The sequence below is a fragment of the Chiloscyllium punctatum genome, chromosome 12, assembly GCF_047496795.1.
Source record: "Chiloscyllium punctatum isolate Juve2018m chromosome 12, sChiPun1.3, whole genome shotgun sequence".
Taxonomy (NCBI): Eukaryota; Metazoa; Chordata; class Chondrichthyes; order Orectolobiformes; family Hemiscylliidae; genus Chiloscyllium; species Chiloscyllium punctatum.
Window position 1 is genome coordinate 9,494,588 of NC_092750.1, and position 21,879 is coordinate 9,516,466.

General features: G+C 43.3%; 1 protein-coding gene across 2 annotated transcripts in view; it reads right to left on the reverse strand.

The window, feature by feature from the left end:
* Nucleotides 1-474: 474 nt before the first annotated feature.
* LOC140483589 (coatomer subunit gamma-1) overlaps nucleotides 475-21,879 on the reverse strand; it is a 74,641-nt gene continuing 53,236 nt past the window's right edge. For both annotated transcript variants that reach the window (XM_072581823.1, XM_072581822.1), the window contains exons 16-24: nucleotides 15,773-15,876; nucleotides 14,578-14,703; nucleotides 13,868-13,936; nucleotides 13,613-13,755; nucleotides 10,141-10,312; nucleotides 7,543-7,640; nucleotides 5,059-5,197; nucleotides 4,535-4,633; nucleotides 475-1,007 (exon numbers count right to left, since the gene is read on the reverse strand). In XM_072581823.1, coding sequence (XP_072437924.1) covers nucleotides 877-1,007; nucleotides 4,535-4,633; nucleotides 5,059-5,197; nucleotides 7,543-7,640; nucleotides 10,141-10,312; nucleotides 13,613-13,755; nucleotides 13,868-13,936; nucleotides 14,578-14,703; nucleotides 15,773-15,876 — 1,081 coding nt within the window. In that variant the 3' untranslated portion in view covers nucleotides 475-876. The remainder of the gene's footprint in view (nucleotides 1,008-4,534; nucleotides 4,634-5,058; nucleotides 5,198-7,542; nucleotides 7,641-10,140; nucleotides 10,313-13,612; nucleotides 13,756-13,867; nucleotides 13,937-14,577; nucleotides 14,704-15,772; nucleotides 15,877-21,879) is intronic.

Here is a 21,879-nt window from a genome sequence, read left to right on the forward strand (position 1 = left end):
TAACAATGAATGTCCGCCTCAAACTGCCCAAGAACCAAGGTGGGCGGCACGGTGGCACAGCGGTTAGCACTGCTGCCTCATAGCGTCAGAGATCCGGGTTCAGTTCCCGCCTCAGGTGACTGACTGTGTGGAGTTTGCACGTTCTCCCCGTGTCTGCGTGGGTTTCCTCCGGGTGCTCCGGTTTCCTCCCACAGTCCAAAGATGTGCAGGGTCAGGTGAATTGGCCATGCTAAATTGCCCATAGTGTTAGGCAAGGGGTAAATGTAGGGGAATGGGTGGGCTGCGCGTCGGCGGGTCGGTGTGGACTTGTTGGGCCGAAGGGCCTGTTTCCACACTAAGTCTAATCTAATCTAATCTAAAAACCTGCCGACAGCCGGGAAAGGGAATTTCAGATTGTACAGGGGATAGGAATCCTTTTGAAAGTTTTTTTAGTTGTCCCAGTGGGCAGCAAATCCAAAATGATGCGAACAGAAATTGGAATAACAAAAGCCTTTTTATTCAACAAATCGCAGACAGGGGTGGGGGAGGAAGAAAATTTATTGCCCCTGTGTTCCATACTACATTTTGTGCATTATACATGTGTAATGTAACAAGTCCTCATAGGCGTGAAGGGTATTTAAAATTCATTCTGATTTGTTGGTATTGTCCAGATATTTCCTAAGATTAATCAGATATTATTACAAGTAATCATTTTATAAACCTGCTTGCAGATGCAAAAGATCCAACAGCAGCATCTATTTTTGCATCACTGAAGCAAGCTCAGTCGTCTTTCCCCCATAATTAGCAATAAAATTAACGAGTCACGGCGTTCCCATAGAAATCTCTCACCCAGCCCGGGCAGCGAGAGTGCGGCTAGTGTTTTCTTCACAGAAGAATCTAACCGACAGAGGCCATGATGACGTCGACGGGAACCTCGTCCTTGCTGCGCGCGGTCACTTGCATCGTCACTCCGTCCATCAGGGCGAGCCGGGCCCGTACGAGGAGGTCATGACCTCCACGGAAAACACCTGAAATGGGAGAAGGAAACGTCATTCCTAGGGATCAAGAGAGGTCATTTGGCCATGCTCAATGTTGTTTTGGGGGGGGGATGTTGAGGTCTTACAGAAGGATCAGCCCAAGAACCTGCCATTCTATGGTATTTATACACACACAGTCAATTTCCTCCATTAGACTTCATCTCACCCATCGACATACCTTTTAATTCTTAAGTCAGAAACCTCACGACACCAGGTTCTAATCCAACAGATTTATTTAAAATCATGGGCCTTCAGAGCACTCCTCCTTCGCCAGGTGAAGTGGAGAGAGGTGCTCATGCACAGAATTTCATTATTTTTCATTCCTTCTCACCTCAACTTAAACTTCAAATCTGCAAACCTCCCCACCACATCACTCCCCTCCCACCCCACTCCAGATAACCTTTCATTCCATTGGTTTACAATAATCAAGAGGGGCGTGGATAGGATAAACAGACAAAGTCTTTTCCCTGGGGTCAGGGAGTCCAGAACTAGAGGGCATAGGTTTAGGGTGAGAAGGGAAAGATATAAAAGAGACCTAAGGGGCAACTTTTTCACACAGAGAGCGGTGCGTGAATGGAATGAGCTGCCAGAGGAAGTCATACAGTCATAGAGACGTACAGCACAGAAACAGACCCTTCGGTCCAACCCATCCATGCCGACCAGATATCCCAACCCAATCTAGTCCCACTTGCCAGCACTTGGCCCATATCCCTCTAAACCCTTCCTCTGGTGAAGGTTGGTACAATAACAGCATTTAAAAGGCATCTGGATGGGTACATGGATAGGTAAGGTTTGGAGGGATATGGGCCAAATGCTGGCAAATGCAACTAGATTAATTTGGGATATCTGGTCAGCATGGATGAGTTGGACTGAAGGGTCTGTTTCCGTACTGTACATCTCTATGACTTGGCTTCCACTGACTTACAGGCAGGAAGTTTAAAGACAAGAGTTAAATAGATTTTTGACTAACAGGGGAGTCAAGGATTTGGAGTACAGATAGGAAAGTGAAGTTGAGATCATAGATTGAAACATCTCAGTGGCTTACTCCCTCTCCTCTGTTAGTGTCAGTGCTGGAAGTGATTAGTAATAACATTCAGGTTATTTTGACACCCAGGACATCCAACAGTAAGTACCTTGCAGACTCTTACCAAGTTTCCTGGAAATATGCAATAGTATAGCCTGGCAATCTGGTGGACTGCATACTAATGACGTGGGCAGCACGGTGGCACAGTGGTTAGCACTGCTGCCTCACAGCGCCAGAGACCCGGGTTCATTTCCCGCCTCAGGCGACTGTCTGTGTGGAGTTTGCACATTCTCCCCGTGTCTGCGTGGGTTTCCTCTGGGTGCTCCTGTTTCCTTCCACAGTCCAAAGATGTGCAGGTCAGGTGAATTGGCCATGCTAAATTGCCCGTAGTGTTAGGTAAGGGGTAGATGTAGGGGTATGGGTGGGTTGCGCTTCAGCGGGGCGGTGTGGACTTGTTGGGCCGAAGGGCCTGTTTCCACACTGCAAGTAATCTAATCTAATCTAATCTAAGAGGGACAGAATTCAAATTCTATTCCAGTCGGTCCCTAAACTCAATAACTCTGGCCATAAGGAGTGGCAGCAGAAAGAAATCACCTCTCCTTAAAGGGAACTGGGCATTCCCTCACCACTATTACACCTCAATCAGGCTAACACCTGATTCCAGCTCCTACAATTTGCCTTAATGTACTGTTAGAAGCTTAATGCAGCAAAAAAGGGATATGAGAAATGTCAGACAGGGTGGATAAAACCATCAGTAATGAGGACAGGAATCAAACAGTGTGGACCTAGGGAGTCCAGAACCAAGGGTCACAGTCTAAGAATATGGGATAGGCCATTTTTGAGGTCGAAATTTCTTCACCCAGGGAGTGGTGAGCCTGTGGAATTCTCTGTCAACAGTTGAAGCCAAAACACAATGTTTTCAGGGAGAAGTTAGATATAGTTCTTAGCACTAAAGGGATCAAAGGGAACAAGGAGATAGTGGGAACAGGGGACTGAGTTGAATGCTCAGTCACAAACATACTGAATGGTGGAGCAGGTATCTCAGCGCAGGCTCGAAGGGCTGAATGGTCGATTTCTGATCCTACTTTCTACATTTCAATGTAAACCACCCTCATTCAGTCAAACCTACAGGACCCAACTCATTAGAACATAGGGACTGGCATCATATGAGGCATTACTATGTCAAGTGATGCAGTTATTACAGATAGTGCTTTAAACAACCCCATCCTCTATCACCATCCCTGAGCACATGTGACTCCCACCAGATGGACTCCCAGAAGACCAAAGAGATTTAAAAGGTATCATGTAAGCAAGACGCAAAGCAAAATCCAAACTATAACACTGCAGAAAATGTACAGGGCCCAGTTTAGGCTCTTACGAGTCAGAGTTTAGATCAGAGTGGTGCTGGAAAAGCACAGTAGGTCAGGCAGCATCCGAGGAGCAGGATACTGTGCTTTTCCAGCACCACTCTAAGCTAAACTCTGGTTTCCAGCATCTGCAGTCCTCACTTTTGCCACTTAGGAGTCAGACACTAGCGGACGTTTGCATTCTTACAAATTTGGGATGGTGCTGGGGACTTTGGAAAGGGTACATCAACACCCAGACGCTGACATCACCAGGGTAAAGATAAAGGCTCCAGCCAGCGATGGCAGAGGCTGAGCAGAGAGCAGGGGAGTGACTGTGCGTCATGTACGGCTGTGGGTGTTTACTGAGATAGCCCAGAAATGCCTTGTTTCGGGTGTCTGCGTACCAGGTCAGTGCTTCCAGATTACGCTAGAAGGCATTTCCATAAAAGAACCACAACCAAACCCACCCTCGCAATGCTATTTAAGTCAAAGGAAGAGTGCAGGAGCAAAGTAGCTATGTTCACAAGTCGACTTTAATTCCAAAAGGAACAGTCTGAAAATCTGTGTTTAAAAAAAAATCCAGAAATAGAAATTTGTTTTCAGTAAAATGAATGGTGAAGCAGTCAAACCTGGGTCACTTTACAGAAGGTGAGCTACTCACGTTGACCTCTATGAGACTGGAAGTGGAGCAGGAGTAGGTATTCAACCCTGACCCACCATTCACTAAGGTCATGCAGGATGTGCTTGTGCCTCAAATTCCCATCTATCCTCTTTACTCCAAGTGCTCCCTGACTTGTTGCTACATAGCTTCCCACGTTAGTGGCCGAGCGCAGCATCCAGATCAGGGCAATGAAGGAGAGGCAACGAACGCCAGCAATGGCCAGCAAAAACACACGGAGCCACCATTTTCATTTTACAAGAACCCAAGCAGCATACAATGAGGACGGTATTTTACAACATAAACAAATTGCCGACAGACATCAATGTTCAGCCTTGGGAAGGCAAATAAAGAATAACTAAGACTGAACCTCTGACACCCACCAGAAACACATCTCTGGGATACTGGGGCATCAATATGCTCACAACATCCCAGTCAAAACTGACCATCACTGGGTGGGCACCTGGAGATGGGGAAGGGACCAACTTACCTGCTAGATAGAGTGTGTGAGAATTCTTATTCTCTGGCACCTTGTCAGATCTCTCGCATGGCTGCATGCCCAGGAAGTTAATAATATTATTCACGGCCTCTGCAAACACAAGGACAGCAAGGTTTAGAAGGTGGCTACTGGCCTGTACTCAGCTACCCACTAATGTTGACAGCCTAATCCAAATGACCGAATCCCAAAAGCAAGTCATGACCCACTCAATGGCACGACATTTACTGCGGGATACTAAAGACCACAAGCAGTCAACAAAGTATTTCTCGGGATGGGAAAACACCCCAGGACCAGGGTGTGGGAGGCAGGGAGGGGGTTGCCCCAGGATGGGGGGGGCAAATTCAGCAGAGGCACAAGTACAGTGCAGCTTTTGCAAAAACTGCAAGTCTCATTCTGCCACAACGACTTGGAACAAGAAGGTTTTGTTACAATCCAGTCACGGTGCTGAACATTACTAATTAACGGTGCTACATACAGGTCAGTGTTACATATGCTAACCACTGGTTACCACTAACCATGAAGTGTTTTCATGCTGGACAGGGCAAAGGTCTCCTCCTTCTCAAATTCAGATCCCACTTCCTCCCAAGCAGCGCTGAAGTTTGGTTTCAGGACTTTCTGGATGTGATCTGCCACTGTGATCTCCACATCTTCCAGCTGAGACAGAAGACAAAATAAAGCAGGCTTTGAGCAGAGGTGTCTGTGGCATCTTGTCTCGTTCACACAAACTCAGTCACGTTCAAATTGCTGCAGGATTCTGGATGCCATTGTGAGTACAGTGGCGAGGATATGTGAGTCAAGTGTTGAAAGAAAGAGACAATGCTGCAAGATGACGCAGGAGCTTCTCTGGGGCTGCTTCAGATTTGCCAGTATTACTTTGCCAAAGTGTAGCCAAAGCTTTGTTAATCCAGATAAACAGGGGTCAACACTGCAGGTCAATGAGGTGTCAGCAGAGGGGTAGGAACACCTCCAAGGAATTTCCTAACCATGCAGTTAGACAAAAGATATCAATGAGGAGAAAAAGTCAAATGTTGCCTGCTTAAAAACAAATCTTGTTTTCAGACACCACCTGTCTTCAAATGGCTGGATTATTGGCACTTGTGGCAGAAGCGATACTTTTCAATTTACTGTGCACTCTCCTCACAGCATTTGCATTGGGGAGTCAAGTATACACCAGACTCGAGTTCAAGGTTAAACAGAGGTATAGAACATTCCTGGCACACAATAAGGCTATTTGGAGACTGGGACATTAAATGCCTTCAAGGCAGAGATTGATAAATTCTTGATCTCACAAGGAATTAAGGGCTACGGGGAGAGTGCGGGTAAGTGGGAGTTGAAATGCCCATCAGCCATTATCGAATGGTGGAGTGGACTCGATGGGCTGAATGGCCTTACTTCCACTCCTATGTCTTATGGCTCTTTGAGTCTGTACTAACTGAAAATAAGTTACCATGTAATCTCACACTCTAGCTCTTGGTCAATAACTATGCAGGTTGCCGTGATGTGGAGGTGCTGGTGTTGGACTGGGATGGACAAAGTTAAAACAAAAATCACACAACACCAGGTTATAGACCAACAGGTTTATTTAGAAGTACAAGTTTTCAGAGTGCTGCTCCGTAATCAGGTAGCTAGTGGAGTAAGATCATAGGACACAGAATTTATAGCAAGAGATTGCAGTGTCATACACAGTGATATATTGAACAAACCTAGATTGCTGTTAAGTCTTTCATCTTTTAGAATGGGGTTGCAGGTTTCCATTCATTAATATGTAAATCCAAGAACTTCTTTCAAGTCACATTCCTAAGATAACTTAAGGTTTTATAAAAAAAAGTGACATCTCAGCTCAGACAATACATTAAAGGTGTGAGGTTAGAGTTTGTATGCATTACAATCTTGAGTCAGGCTGGTTCTATTTCCAAAATAGGAATGTAGGTTACAGCATTTTACGCACAGAGCCAATTAGTTATTTGTTTTTTTTAAATGTCACCATTTTAAACAGCAAATCCCAGATTGCCACTACCATTGGAGTCAAAGATTTTTTCAACTTCTTTCTCATGCTTCCACCAATTATTTTAAATCTAAGCTAGCTGGTTATTGACCTGCTGAGGGAAATGGGTCACTTCCATTCAATCTCTCCCAGCCTCACAACTGTATCCACCTCAATTAAATCTCCTCGTAATACCATACCCTCATCCTTTTCTGTTCTCAAGGATACATCCTCACCGATGCAATCCTTTGTCATTGTTAAAATGTGCCAGTCCCGAAAACATCCTGGTAAATCTCCTCTATACCCTTTCTCTACGCTCATGACTACGATAACATCCTTCCTGAAATAGGACGATGGGAACTGTGGCCAAGCTATAATTGTACACAGTTCTGGTCTGACCTCCTTACTCTTGTACCCAATACCATGGTTAGTACGCCTTCTTAACCAGCTTACCACTGACCTGTCTACCTGCTTTCAATGGTCTGTGTGCATGCAGTCCAAGTGGTCTCTGTTCAGATATATTTTCAGCATCCTACCATTTATACTATATTAGTTTGTCCCGATTGCCTCTCTCAAAGGCATCACCTCACACTTGTCTGGATTGAATTCAGTTCACCACTTGCTACTATCTGACCAGTCCAGTTTTCTTCATCAATCTCAACCAGTCACCCTGTGTACTAAGGGAGCCCTGTAATGGGGAAAAGGCTATCTTTCCGATGAACAGGGCATCCCCCATCTGGCCCCACCAGTGAAAACTTAAAAAAAGTTCCACGACTTTTCTGAAAAGTAGGGATGTTACTTATATTGTCTTGGCCATTAAATATCCGTCAAGTTATCATCACTAAAACAAATTATCTGGTCAGCTGGATCTTGCTGTGTACAAATTGCCTGTAACAAAATGAGACATCCGGAGGTCTTGAAAGGTTCTACATGAAACAAAAGACTTTCCTTCTATTGCTTCCCTAAGATACAGTGCATCGGACTCATCCGGACAAATTGGTTCAGTTCCACTTACCACATATTCATCTTCATAACCCTCTTCATCAGCCTCTCCCGTGTTGGGGTCACAGTCTTTCACGGTGAACTTTAAGGTACAGCTAAACGTACAGGACACTAAAAGCAGAGAAAGGAATGAGCTGCAAGTACAGACAGGACTTGGAAGAAACACATCACACTCATACATTGAGGAAGGGAGGCAAAATGGCAAGAGTTAACTCTGGTGTCTGCCACAACATCCTAACACTGCATGGAATACATGGGCACTGCATATTTAACAGCTTAGATCTTCAAATGTCAACAGGCCTGCCGTGACTTCTTCAGTGCCAATTCTAAGTCTTTCAAGGCAAGATTACCCATAGCCCCCATGTGAGTTCAGAACACATTTCCTTGTTTTTCTGCACATAGCCAAGCTGAACATTGGGAAAGACAGATTTTTGTTGGGCAAGCATGTCAAGGTGGGGAAATGGAATTATCAGCTTGATACAATGGAATGATGGAACACGCTAGATTGCCTAATATGGTTCTCCTGAGAGGCTGGGGCATTGGGGTATCGGATTTGAACCAGCAGCCTCAGCTGGTCTAGTTGTTGAGAATTGGAATACTGACAGCCAAGGTCCTAACTCAGGATTTCTGGGATAAGTGCTCCCTGTAGAAAAGAGCAATGACATGCGTGGCCAGGAAAGAAATGCTGTGGACAGTGCCTCCCCGCCACCGTGGTAACACACAGGTCCCACACACAACCAATTTCACAGGTCGCAGTAGAACCACTTCCTGTAATTCAACAAGGGGCTGGCCCTCCTTTACAGGCTGGAGGATGACAGATATCAGGAAACAGAAGTGTTTCTTTTTCCTTCAGCGGATGAGTGTGTCACCAGCTAGGCCAACATTTGTTGCCTATCCTAAATACCCTTGAGCTGAGTTTCAGAGGGTAACAAATAAAGTCACCCCCATTGCAGCGATGACAAAGGTTCTGGTGTTGGAATGGAGTGGTCAAAGTCAGGAGTCACACAACACTAGGTTATAGTCTAACAGGTTAATTTGAAATCACAAGCTTTTGAAGCACTGCTCCTTTGTCAGGCAAGTGTTAGGATTTCACCTGACAACAGAGCAGCACTCCGAAAGCTTGCCATCTCAAATGAAACCGTCGGACGATAACCTGGTGTCATGTGACTTCTGACTTTGTCCACATTGCAGTAGGTCTTGAAGGCCAGACTAGTTAAGTACTCTCCTGAAGAAGGGTTACACCTGAAACATTGACTTCTTCACCTCCTGATGTTACCTGGCTTGCTGTGTTCTTCCAGCCTCCCGCCTGTCTAGGCTAGGTTAAGTACGGCAGGTTTCCTTACCCAAAGGAGGATTTAGTGAATGGTCTCAATATTTCTCAGGGCCATTGTAACAGAGAGTAGATGTCAATTCCAGCTTTATGAATCACAATTTGCCAGCAGCTCTGGTGTTGGTAATCCAGAGTATCAGAGTTGGCCTCCAGATTACTAATCCAATGGCATTATCACAGCACTGCTGTCTCCCCAAGTACTCTACTGAGGTTCCTATGCAGTTGAGTTGAGTAAGGTATCTTGTGAAGTCTAGAATCAGACAACACAACAGCAACTTACGGGGGAATAGGAACAGACCTGGCTGGGTACTTGTACTCCTGGCCACTTGCAAGCAGTATTGAAAGTTTGAGAGCTGCACTCCAAAACTGAGAAAACAAAATACCGAGAGGCTGCATTCCCTATTAGTAATGCCAGCACAATCCAGGCAGAATCTACTCGACTAAACAAACACAAGTGGCTTAAACTCAAAAGCCATTTTCTCGTATTTCCTCTATCTTTTAAGATGGCTCAAGATTAAACAGCTTTTATCTATGAAGCTCTCTACAATCCCATGTCAAAACTGAGATTCCACAAACTACACTGGACCAGGAAATTGAGCTGATTTGTTTTTAAAGCGAGCATGAAAACAATTTTAGACTGTACCTACCTAAAGGTATTTAATTAACTAAGAAACAGCCTAGTGTACACCAAGTAAGCTACTAGTATAGAACCAAGAATTGTGGATGCTAGAGATCTGAAAAATAAGAACAGAAATTGTTTGAGCAACCCACCAGATCTGGTAGCATCTATGGAGAGAAAACTGACTTAATATTTCAAGTCCCCATTGACTTTTCTTCAGATCTGCAGAATTACACTGCTAAATTGTTTATTGAAAGGTATTTCTGGTATTAAAATAGTATTTCCAGGGCTTCAGCACAAAATTGACACTCCATCGCAGCACCAAGAGGAGCTGAATTGCTGAATGTACCAAGTTCAGGTGAAATATTAACTCAAGGTTCCATCTGTCTGGCTTGCTTAACTGGATGTAAAATAGCCATAGACACTATTCAGTGAAAGATCAAGGGACTTATTCCCAAAATATAGGCCGATGTTTCATACCCTGACATAGCAATAACAGATGATCTCACCTAAACCTATGCCTTCTAGTTTTTGGCCTCCAACCATCCTGTGGAGAAGGCCTTGGCAATTTACCTTAGCTATGCCCCTCATAATTTTTAAACCTCTTACGTCAATATCTCAACAATGCAACATTTTCCAGGTAATTGCAAATGCTTCCTCACCTGCTGCTGGATCTTCCTCTGGCAACGTCACCAGCGTGTAACAGATGCCTGGCTGATTATAGGATAGGGTAGCTGCTGGAATACAGCACAGTACTTCGTAACCTTCTGTGGGTTCCATCTGTACAGTGACATTCTCCAGGATTTGATCATTCAGAGTGTTGGTACAATCAAACTACAGAGACCAAAAAGAAAATAATTTACCAAATGTGATTTATTTTGATGTCACCAGATAGGGCTTAAACTAGAATCTGGAGGCTGGGAGCCAGTCCACCTCCCATTTACCTTTGACCCTCAGCATCCACCAGATTTTCACACACACAATTATGGGTCATAGAGTCATGAGATGTACAACATGGAAACAGACCCTTCGGGCCAACCCATCCATGCCGACCAGATATCCCAACCCAATCTAGTCCCACCTGTCAGCACCCGGCCCATATCCCTCCAAACCCTTCCTATTCATATACCCATCTAAAGGCCTCTTAAATGTTGCAATCATACCAGCCTCCACCACTTCCTCTGGCAGCTCATTCCATACACGTACCACCCTCTGGGCATGAAAAAGTTGCCCCTTAAGTCTCTTTTATATCTTTCCCCTTTCACTCTAAACCTATGCCCTCTAGTTCTGGACTCCCTGACCCCAGGGAAAAGACTTTGCCTATTTACCCTATCCATGCCTCTCATAATTTTGTAAACCTCCATAAGGTCACCCCTCAGCCGCTGATGCTCCAAGGAAAACAGCTCCAGCCTCTCCCTGTAGCTCAAATCCTCCAACCCTGGCAACATCCTTGTAAATATTTTCTGAACTCTTTCAAGTTTCGCAACATCTTTCCGATAGGAAGGAGACCAGAACTGCACGCAATATTCCAACAGTGATCTAACCAATGTCCTGTACAGCCGCAACATGACCTCCCAACTCTGACCAATAAAGGAAAGCATACCAAACGCCTTCTTCACTATCCTATCTACCTGCGACTCCACTTTCAAGAAGCTATGTACCTGCACTCCAAGGTCTCTTTGTTCTGCAACACTCCCTAGGACCTTACCATTAAGTGTATAGGTCCTGCTAAGATTTGCTTTCCCAAAATGCAGCACCTCGCATTTATCTGAATTAAACTCCATCTGCCACTTCTCAGCCCATTGGCTCATCTGGTACAGATCCTGTTGTAATCTGAGGTAACCCTCTTTGCTATCCACTACACCTCCAATTTTGGTGTCATCTGCAAACTTACTAACTGTGCTCGCATCCAAATCATTTATGTAAATGACAAAAAGTAGAGGGCCCAGCACTGATCCTTGTGGCACTCCACTGGTCACAGGCCTCCAGTCTGAAAAACAACCCTCCACCACCACCCTCTGTCTTCTACCTTTGAGCCAGTTCTGTATCCAAATGGCTAGTTCTCCCTGTATTCCATGAGATCTAACCTTGCTAATCAGTCTCCCATGGGGAACCTTGTCGAACACCTTACTGAAGTCCATATAGATGAGAGTTCAAATTCCTTTCTGTTCCCTCTCTTCAACAAAAGACAACTTTAGAAGATAGCACCATACCAAGATCCATTGTCCCAACTTTCACATGGTTCTGCAGGTGAAACTGCAGTGAAGTGATCATTGGAACTTTTGGCCCTGACTCTCGATGAGAAGGGTTGACTTTACAGCTACCCACAGTAGTTAATACTTAATTCAGGACTGCAGAGTGTGGGCCATGCCAAGTGCAGTCCTAGGCCTATAGATCAGATGGCATTCTTGTCTTTCCAACATAAGGTCATGAATTTGGCCCCATATCGGTGACCATAATCTGGCCTGACATCAGGTACAACAGGAATTTTGCATTATCAGAGGTGCTGCCTCTCAGCTTAATTTTTCAACCGAGACCCCACCTATCCTTTTCGGTGAACATGAAAGATTCCACAGCATTTACTCTGGTAGTAGCGGGGGATTTATGTCCTTACATTTTATTTAGAAAGGAGCATGTTTGTGCTGTTGGGAAGAGGAGCATTTCTTCCCCATCCCTAATTACATTTGAGAAGGTGGTGGTGAGCTGCCTTCTTCAACCACTGCAGTATTGACAGTGTAGGTGCAACCACAGTGCTGTTATGCAGGAAGTTCCATATTTTTGTCCTAGCCAGACTGAAGGAACAATGATGTAGTGCCAAGTCAGGATGGTATGTGGCTCAGAGGAGGGACATGCAGCTGGTATCGCTTCCCTGCATTTGCTACCGTCTCCTTATGGATGGCAAAGGCTTGGCGTTGGGAAAGTACTGTTGAAGGAACTGTTGGAGGGAATTACTACTATGCACCTTGTAGATGGTACACAATGTTGTCGCTGTGTATTAGCAGTGAACATTGAAGGTGATGGATACAATGTCATTCAAGCTTTGTCTTGCATAGCGGTCAAGCTTCTCAAGCCATACACATTCGGTAAGCAGAGACTCCCAAGTTGTGCGTTATAGATGGTGGAGAGGTTATGGGAGTCAGAAAGTGGCAGAGAAATCCCAGCCTCTGGTGTGGTCTTCTGGCCACAGTATTTTTGACTAGTCTAATTCAGTTTCTGGTCAACGGTTGTTGACAGTGGGAAATGCAGCAACGGTAATGTTGTTGAATGTCAAGAGAAAATGGCTTGATTCTCTCCTTTTAGAGATGGTCATTGCCTGGCACTTGTATGGTTCGAGTGCTACTTGGTTAATAGATATTGCTCACAAAAGAAACTACACTATCTGGATATTATCACATAGCTGTTTGTAGGAGTTTGCTATGCACAAAATTAGATTAGATTATTTACAGTGTGGAAACAGGCCCTTCGGCCCAACAAGTCCACACCAACCCGCCAAAGCACACCCACCCATACTCATTCCCCTACATTTACCCCTGCATCTAACACTACGGGCAATTTAGCATGGCCAATTCACCTAACCTGCACATTTTTGGACTGTGGAAGGAAACCGGAGCACCCGGAGGAAACCCACGCAGACACGGGGAGAATGTGCAAACTCCACACAGTCAGTCGCCTGAGGCGGGAATTGAACCCGGGTCTCTGGCGCGGTGAGGCAGCAGTGCTAACCGCTGTGCCACCATGCCACCCACCAAAATGAGTGCTTCAAAAGTACTCCAATGGTTACAAAGCATCATGTGACACAGCGAGGATGGGAAGTGATATTCAACTGTATTTCTTTTTTTAAAATGCCTCTTGACTCCAGGGTGTGCAGCCCCTGACATGTTACAAGAGCCACCATACATCAGAAGTGCTTCATTGGCTCAGAGTTCTTTGGGAGATCATGGAAAGCACTGTATAAATTAAATGCAAATCTTCCCTTTACTGCTATTTCAGCTCAAATCAGCAAGTTAAACATTCAGCATTAGGACTGAAAAACAACACCTACAAAGTAGGAAACTGCAAACTCTAAGATTAACGATTCTAACCGGCTTTGGGATGAGTGAAAAAGGACAGCTGAGAGGCCTAGGAGTCACATACCTGGAACACAAAGTGATTTTCGAAGGTGTGCTTGGTGCAACGGATAACATATTCTGTCTCCAATTCTGTGAGGGGGACGGGATTAGATGAAGACTTGAAAAGTGAGCCAAGCCCTTTGAACTCTGGAATAACAGCAAGTTGTTCTGAAACAGAACGAGATTTTCATTTGTGGTTTATTGCATGCAGCAAGTCTGAATCGAGTGTTGCAATTCTTACACTACAAGCTGAAATTTCTGTAGTCAAAGCTTCTCTTACCTTGGAAAATATCCTGTCTACTTGATGCCACCTTTTCTGGCACTTTGACTGCGGTTGCTGGAGAGATTTCTGGAAATAATAAAACATCAGTAAAAAGTCAACAGGGATAAATATTGTTGGGGAAGGATAGAGGTTGCAGAGAGAGCAGCAAAGATGCCTCCCTTTACACAACTGCCTATAGGCTTCTTTTTTAACTCCCAGTGCAATTCACCAAGCTCTGCAGGGATTCACAAAGGGATCAAGTCATCTCTGTCCTTCAGCATAGTTCTGACAGGGGAAAGGAAAGAAGAAAAAGACCTCATTATCAGCCTTTTCCAACAGCTAGCTGACCTTCACATGTCCTTCCTTCGTAGCAGCCCTAAGCTAGTGATTAATTCAAACAAGCTCATGAAATTCTTTTTTTCCCAAAGGAATGCAGCATCAACAAAAACTGCCTTTTCCATTTTCTGGAAAGGGAGTAGTTTGAGGGTAGCCATTAAACTCCAGCTGCTTCTCAAAATGTCATTTGAGAGACACAAAAATGAGGAGGGCCGTTCAACTTGTCTCATGCAATTACAGGAAAAAAAAGGTCTCCCCTAACCCAGTCTAGCTGCTTTTGAAATGAATAGTGCCTCCACTACTTTCGTGAGGAAGTCCATGACAAAAACAAATGAAGTCCATGGTTTACCAGGGGTGAGAAAGGAATAAGCTCCATATGTACTTGCACCTACCAGTCTTCTGTTCTGCAGAGGAAGCCATCGACAGTGGAACTGATTTTAAGTCGAAGGGTTTTTCGGATGGTTCCAGTGTGTAGTGGTGCAGTGCTCGCTCCAAGCCTGGAATTGACACTTGCAGACCTGGACAGGGAGAAGTTGCATTGCTTTTTAATTGTGCCTTGTGTGTAAAACAATGTTGGCGCTTTAAAGCTTAAAATCTGAAACACACCATGCATATTATTCTTATATTCGTTGTGTAACTACTGAAGACCCTGACACTCACTTCAGTGCAAGTGTCATTGCTCGAACTGGTAGATCACAGACTGTCATAATTCAGCTCAATGTGTTGCTTTTAAACCATAAGATGTAGATGCAGAAGTAGGCCATTCAGCCTGTCCGGTCTGTGCTGCCATTTGCCTAAAATCATGGCTGATCTGATCAACCTGGACTCTCCTGTCCTGCCCTTTTCACACAACCACTGATTCCCTTACTGTTTAAAAACCTGCCTATTCAGCCTTGAATATTCTGAACAACCCAACCTCGACAGCCCCCTGTGATAAAAAAATTCCACAGATTTGTTACCTTCAGAAGAAATTCCTCAGCACTGTCTTCAATTTGCAATCCTTATTCTGAGATTATGCCCTCTGTTCCTAGACTCTTTCACAGTGATCTGTAATGCTGGATTTTACACTTTCTAAATTTTTTTTCTCTCCTTTAGAATTTATACTTTTAAGAAACTGTACCTAGGTACCTGTGTACCTAAGACTGCACCATAAGTGGTGATTTGTAAATTTTTCACTGTACTCAGTTGAATACAGATAATGCTAACCAGAAAGTGAATCTGTATTCATCCTGTCTAGTCCTCTAATAATCTTGCAGATATTTTCTAACCAACCTGTGCAGAGATATTATTACACTCCTCTGGAACAGGTGGGACTTTAACATGGAGTAGACGTATTCCCACTGTATTACAAGAACCCAGCTTTTTTAAAATAAAACCTCCACCAAATCACGCCGTTACTAATTTAGTTAAGTGCAAGCATTGCCCACCAGGTGCAGTGCAACAAAACTCAGCTCTTAGTTATTTCAATTAACTTGTGACTTGTTACAGTTTGATTGGGGCAAACACAGGAGCGACCAGGATGAACACGCAAGCAACCATAGCGAACACACGAGCAAAACAAGGACTGACACACATGACACTCCTTACCATTGAGGATGTAAGCAGAGTTCAGTGCCTTCTGTTTCTGCTCCAGCACACTCAGGTAGAAGGTGGCCCGGTCTCGCACCTCATTGTCATCATCCATCATGCATCTGTGCAAAATATGCAGCCTTACATCAGAAATGACAGGAGGATCAGCAACCAGAAGACACAGATTTAAAGGTAATTGACAGAAGAACCTGGGACAAGTGCAGGAAAACCTTCACAGTGAGTTACGATGATTTGGTTGGTGGAGGAACCAGATTCAATTACAGTCTTCAAAAGAAAATTAGACAAATCAAAGAAAAACAAAATACTTTGCTGGGCGTTTGGAAAAGAACAGTGAGGATTTATTTCATTGTGTTTTCAGTGAGCTAGCACAGACTTGTTGGGCTAAATAGTCTCTGGATTGTATCTTTCTAGCATATAGACGAGAAAATATACACTGATTCAGTTGAGACAAAAGACATGGGGCTGTGACTTTGGATTGGTATGAGTGCGTGCACAGCATGAAATATTTAAGTGTAAGTATTTTAATCTAATTTCAGAATAATTTTGTGACAATTCTCTGGCTTTAAGGAGGTGTATTTTGTCCTTTTTCTTTGCAAGAGAGATTTTAAGACAGAGCTATCTGTTTGAATTGAATAAAGTGAACAGCTTGTGAGGTCTTGGACTTTTTTTTTGAAAGATTAGATTAGATTACTTAGTGTGGAAACAGGCCCTTCAGCCCAACAAGTCCACACCGACTCTCCGAAGAGCAACCCATCCAGACCCATTCCCCTACATTTATCCCTTCACCTAACACTACCAGCAATTTAGCATGGCTCATTCACCTGACCTGCACATCTTTGGACTGTGGGAGGAAACCGGAGCACCCGGAGGAAACCCACACAGACACAGGGAGAATGTGCAAACTCCACACAGATAGTTGCCCAAGGTGGGAATTGAACCTGGGTCTCTGGCGCTGTGAGGTAGCAGTGCTAATCACTGTGCCGCCCATGAAAGTTGGGGCAATAGAAGCAGCCTAGTTTTCTAATAGAGTTAAGTTCTTCCAATTTTTTTCTTTGTTTTCTTTTAACAAAAGTGCGTGAAGAAAGTGTACTTTACTGCAAGGCTGCTAGTTTGACTAATCGAGTTGCAACACAACTTGTTTTTAAAATAAAAAAAGCTAGAGTCCAGGCTATCCAAATATATTTTGAGGTGGTTTGATCATTTACCTTTAGCAACAGTGCAGAATTTTAAACAAAGGCCCATGGGCAGAGAGGTGCTGGTAGTGGTATGTTTAAAGAGTTAGCGGTCATTTCTATTGGAAACCTTTCCAACTGGATCAGTCCTCCTTCACTATCACCCCACCCCCAAACATAACCCATTATATCACTAGCAGAGACACTGGAAAGTGACTGCTAACTAGGGTTTGCTAATCCTACATGATTAGAATAGTCTCAAGGAATTGAAGTCTAATTTCCCAGACACCACTGCAAGCAATCCAGGAGAAGAATTAATCAGAGCGCTGTTAAATAAGGTTGGGGAATTATTTTCGTTTTCAACATTTCCTTGAACACCTCTACATATCGATTATGTACTGTAAATGTAAAAAAAGGCTGGGGCGAATGTATGTGAAGAATCATCCAATCACGTGACAAAGAGTCTTTCCAATTGACTAGGGGAAGGCAGGTGCATCACAGAGCAGTTTTAGATGGAAGCAAATAAAAAGGTGGAATGGTTTACTTGAAAAATAATCAAAGTCACTCAATAAATACAGAAATTGTTGGAGAAACTCAGCAGATCTGGCAGCATCTGTCGAGAGAGAAAAACAACGTTAATTTTGAGTTCAATATGACCTTCTTCCACTCTTTTGCTCTTATCAAAGTCCTTGCTAACTAGAAATTCTTCTAGAAATTCACGTGCGTGTCTCAGTTTGGCTTGTCCTAAGATGGATGTGTTGTTTAAATATATTTTTAATATATTTTATATATTTAAAAATACCATGCAAGAACTGTAACAAACACTACATGGGAGAAACAGGCAGAAAACTAGCCACCAGGATACATGAACACTAACTAGCCACAAAACGACATGACCCCCTCTCACTAGTATCCTCACATACAGATAAGGAAGGACACCACTTCGACTGGGACAATACATCCATCTTAGGACAAGCCAAACAAACACATGCACAAGAATTCCTAGATGCATGGCATTCCAACCGGAACTCTATCAACAAACACATCGAGTTAGATCCCATCTACTACCCCCTGAGGAAAAGAACAGGAAATGGCATCACACAGGAAATGATATCACCAACCCAAAGAAACCCAAACATATAATAGAAAGCAGGAATCATGTACACTGCTTCTCCTGAGGCCCACTGAAGATGTTACCTAGTAGGGTGATGAAATGTCTGGAAATGAACCTCCCAGCTCAGGGAGCAAACCTACATCCATTATTTACAGACTCTTTCATCAGTATGAATTAACCTCCAGTGTAACTAAAAGCAATCCTAAGATATGTAAAGGTATACAGAAACAGCAAGTAAATTAATCCAGTCAAACCCTACAATTCTAACCTAGCAAAGAGACTTGGCAGGTTATGTAGCCCTATAATTAGTAAAAGGAGGCAACAGTAGTCTGGAACGCTATCCAGAAATGTATGTTATTACTTAAAGATTCTAATAATTTCTCAAGACAACAGGGTTAGGAATACAATAGGAGAGTAGGCCTTTGAGCCTGCTCTGCCACTTAATAAAATGTAGGCTGATCATTAACCTCAATGCCACCCTGCTCCAAATCTATATCCTGAGATTCCCGTCAGTCCACCAATCCCAGCTCGAATATTGCATTGAAGTGAGCATCTACAGCCCACTGAGGTAGTGAGTTCCAAAGATTTGCTACCTACAGTAAGGAAAGTTTTTTTACATCTCCTCCTTAAATGGTGCCCCTTCAGCAGAAACTATGATCGCTTGCTCCAAACTTGGGAGTGCATCCATTCTGTCATAACCTTCTAAATAACTTTGCAAATTTTAATTAGATTCTCTCTGATTATTCTCAACTCCAATGAGTATACATCTATTCTACTTAATCTCTCCTCCTAGGAAAGCCCCCTCTTATTCCTGGCTCAAAAGGTATTTATTGGCTTTTGTAAGAATGGAGTATACAAGGAGAACTATCAATAATAACACATTTTCACACCTGAATTCTGCAAAAATGTGCATCATGAGTTACAGTTCAGGATACAAGGACTGCTAGTTATCAAGTTTTGGTAAATGTGAGGAATTGTTTCTAATGCCCACTTTTTAGCCTTGCTTCCACTTTGCCTATGTGTGAATTTGCATTTTTCCATCTTAGCTTATTCAATTAACTGCAATAACTACAAAATCACTCCGCAGCTCCTGTCCAAGGCAGTCACAGGATTTGTGCAAGTGCCCTCAGGAGGAGTTAGCTGTCAAAGCGAATGAAGTTTTAAGTTTCTGAACAGCTGGCACCAGCAACCTGTCAATAATCTCAGAGCTGCAAGAGCTAGAGAGTTCTTGAGGGTGAACAAACATGGACAGGTTGTGGGATCTGCAGAATGTCTTTATCAGTTGAAGCATGAATAGCAACCGTTTTTACGAGATGATTGTAGAATTATATAGCATTGTAGCTGGCTACTGGCTCATCTGATCTTCAGTGGTTCTTTGAAAGAGCTCTTCCCACTTAGTCACTGCCTCATCCTAGCCCTTGACCTGATAAATCTTCCCCTTCAAGTATTTACCCAATTTCTATTTGAAAGTTACTAGTTAATTTGTTTCCACTACTCTTACAATCAGTGCATTGCACATCACCTTAACTCATTGTTGGGGGGGGGGGGGGGGTGCGGGGAACAGGTTTCTCATGTCGTTTTACCAATTGCCTTACACCTGTATCCTCTGGTGACCAATCCGTTTGGTCATGGAAACAGTTGCTCCTTACTTATTCTTAAAAAACCCAAACCCTTTAAGATTTTGAACATCTCTAACAGATCTCTCCTTGAAGTTACGTATTCCAAGCAGAACAAACCCAGCTTCTCTAGTCTTTGTGCTGACAGGAGGTCACTTAAAACCTAATGGTAACATAATTAATTAAAGCTTTCCTTACAAGGTGTTTCTGTGCCACCCTGCTGAGAAATGCCTGATCTCTGTTCTGCAATTTCCCTTGGCAACGCCACGGGGATCAGAACCCCACACTGAGAATGGGAAACAGCAAGGTTTGTGAGGTATGGGAATAGCAGGTGCTGGCAGAACCTTGTAAATTCAAATGATATTGCCACAAGTTTAGCATCAGTCCAAATCTGTGTTAATACAGAGTCCTTCTGCTGGCAAGATGGATTTCTCCCTTTAGAATTAGAATTATTAAGCCTCTTAAATAACTTACGACGCTGGGAAGTCCTAAGACTGATCCTTCCAGGTTAAAATTCTGAGTGCTAATTCAACAAACTGGCTAATACGTTCATAAAAATGCCACTCAAATCTGTTTAACACACAGTCATTAAACCTTTTAAAATAATTCTTGACATTTAATTGAAAAACCCATTTCATTAAAATGGAATACAGCGCAATTTAGCAACAGCTTTCAAAGCAGAACATTTAAAATTATCATACAAAAATTTCAACCTCTCCAAACTGAATATAAATCATAACTTTCACAGCATCAAGGTTTTATTGAGAACAAGCAGACTTGTATTTATAAGCCTTTGAGATGCCCCGAAGCACTTTACAGTCAATGAATTACTTTAAACTGTAGTCACCGCTGTTACGTAGGCAAATCCCCCACAGTAAATAGAAATAGCCAAGACCATTTCTAATATTTCAAATATATTTAAGTGCACAGATTTTAAAATATGTGTCATCTTATTCTTTTAGCGTTGTGTTTGGGAACCTTAAAAAGGGGAAGGAAAGTCGAGGGCAGGACTCCCAACTAAAGACATGCTGTGTGTACAGCTGGCTGTGCGTTTGCCTAGGGTTTGACAAAACAATTCTCTCAGGGGTTACCAGGGAGCTGTACAACCCTAATGACTGCACTGTCGATGTAACAACCCAATAGTCAAGAGATCCATCGTAGCAGATCTTAATGATTTTGGGGAGGGGGGGGGGGGGGGGGAAGAGAGGGGGTGGGGGGGGAAATGGCCTTGCATTTACATAGCATCTTTCATGATTTCAGGATATATCTAACTGCTGAAAAGTGCTTTTAGAAAGCAATTAATCAGTATTGCAGTACAGGAAATAATTTGTACATTGCAAGGATCCCACGACCATCAATCCAATAAATAGACAGGTAATCTATTTTCTATTACTCTGGTGTTATTGCAGAGGTAAATATTGGCCAGGACACCAGGGATAACCCACTGATAGTGCTACAGATCTTTTGCACCCACTGGAGCGAGGTAAGTGGAACATTGGTTTAATAATTCACCTGAAAGTCAGCACCTCTGACAGTGCAGCACAGGGAATATCAACCTAAACTATAACTGGCTTTCCATAAAAGACAAAATCTTATTTCAGAAGTACAGTACGTTATACTGCTTTAATAAACAGCAGCTTCTTACCCTTATGCTTTAACCCACAGTAATTCACTAAGAAACCAAATCAAATATATATTTAAGAAGCAGCTGACAGTGACACTGTGTAAATATCTGATGGGCACCATCAGTACTTTCTAACACCAATGTTAGGCGCTCACAGTGAGCCTAGGCACCAGGTTGTTCGAAGCCTTCTCCAATAAAACACTGAAAATGTGCAAGTACATTTTGAGGTGTTGTTGGTTGCAGATGGATGAGCTTTGCTCCAGACATGTGACTTTTCTGCCTGCAGTTACAGTCACAACACATCAACCATACATTTAAAAGTCAGTGAAACTTTCCCCATAATCCACTGAACTCACTTCTGCTTACCCCACCTGGATTCTATCCAAGTGATTCTCACTTGGTAAAACATAACGAGGCTCAGAAACAAAATCAGAAATTGCTGGAAAAAACTCAGCAGGTCTGGCAGCATCTGTGGAGAGAAGGCAGAGTTAATATTGCGGGTCGAGGGACCCTTCTTGATGACTCAGCTCATCCCCTTCTTTCACCCATTCTATAAACCAAACCAGATTCGGAAAATT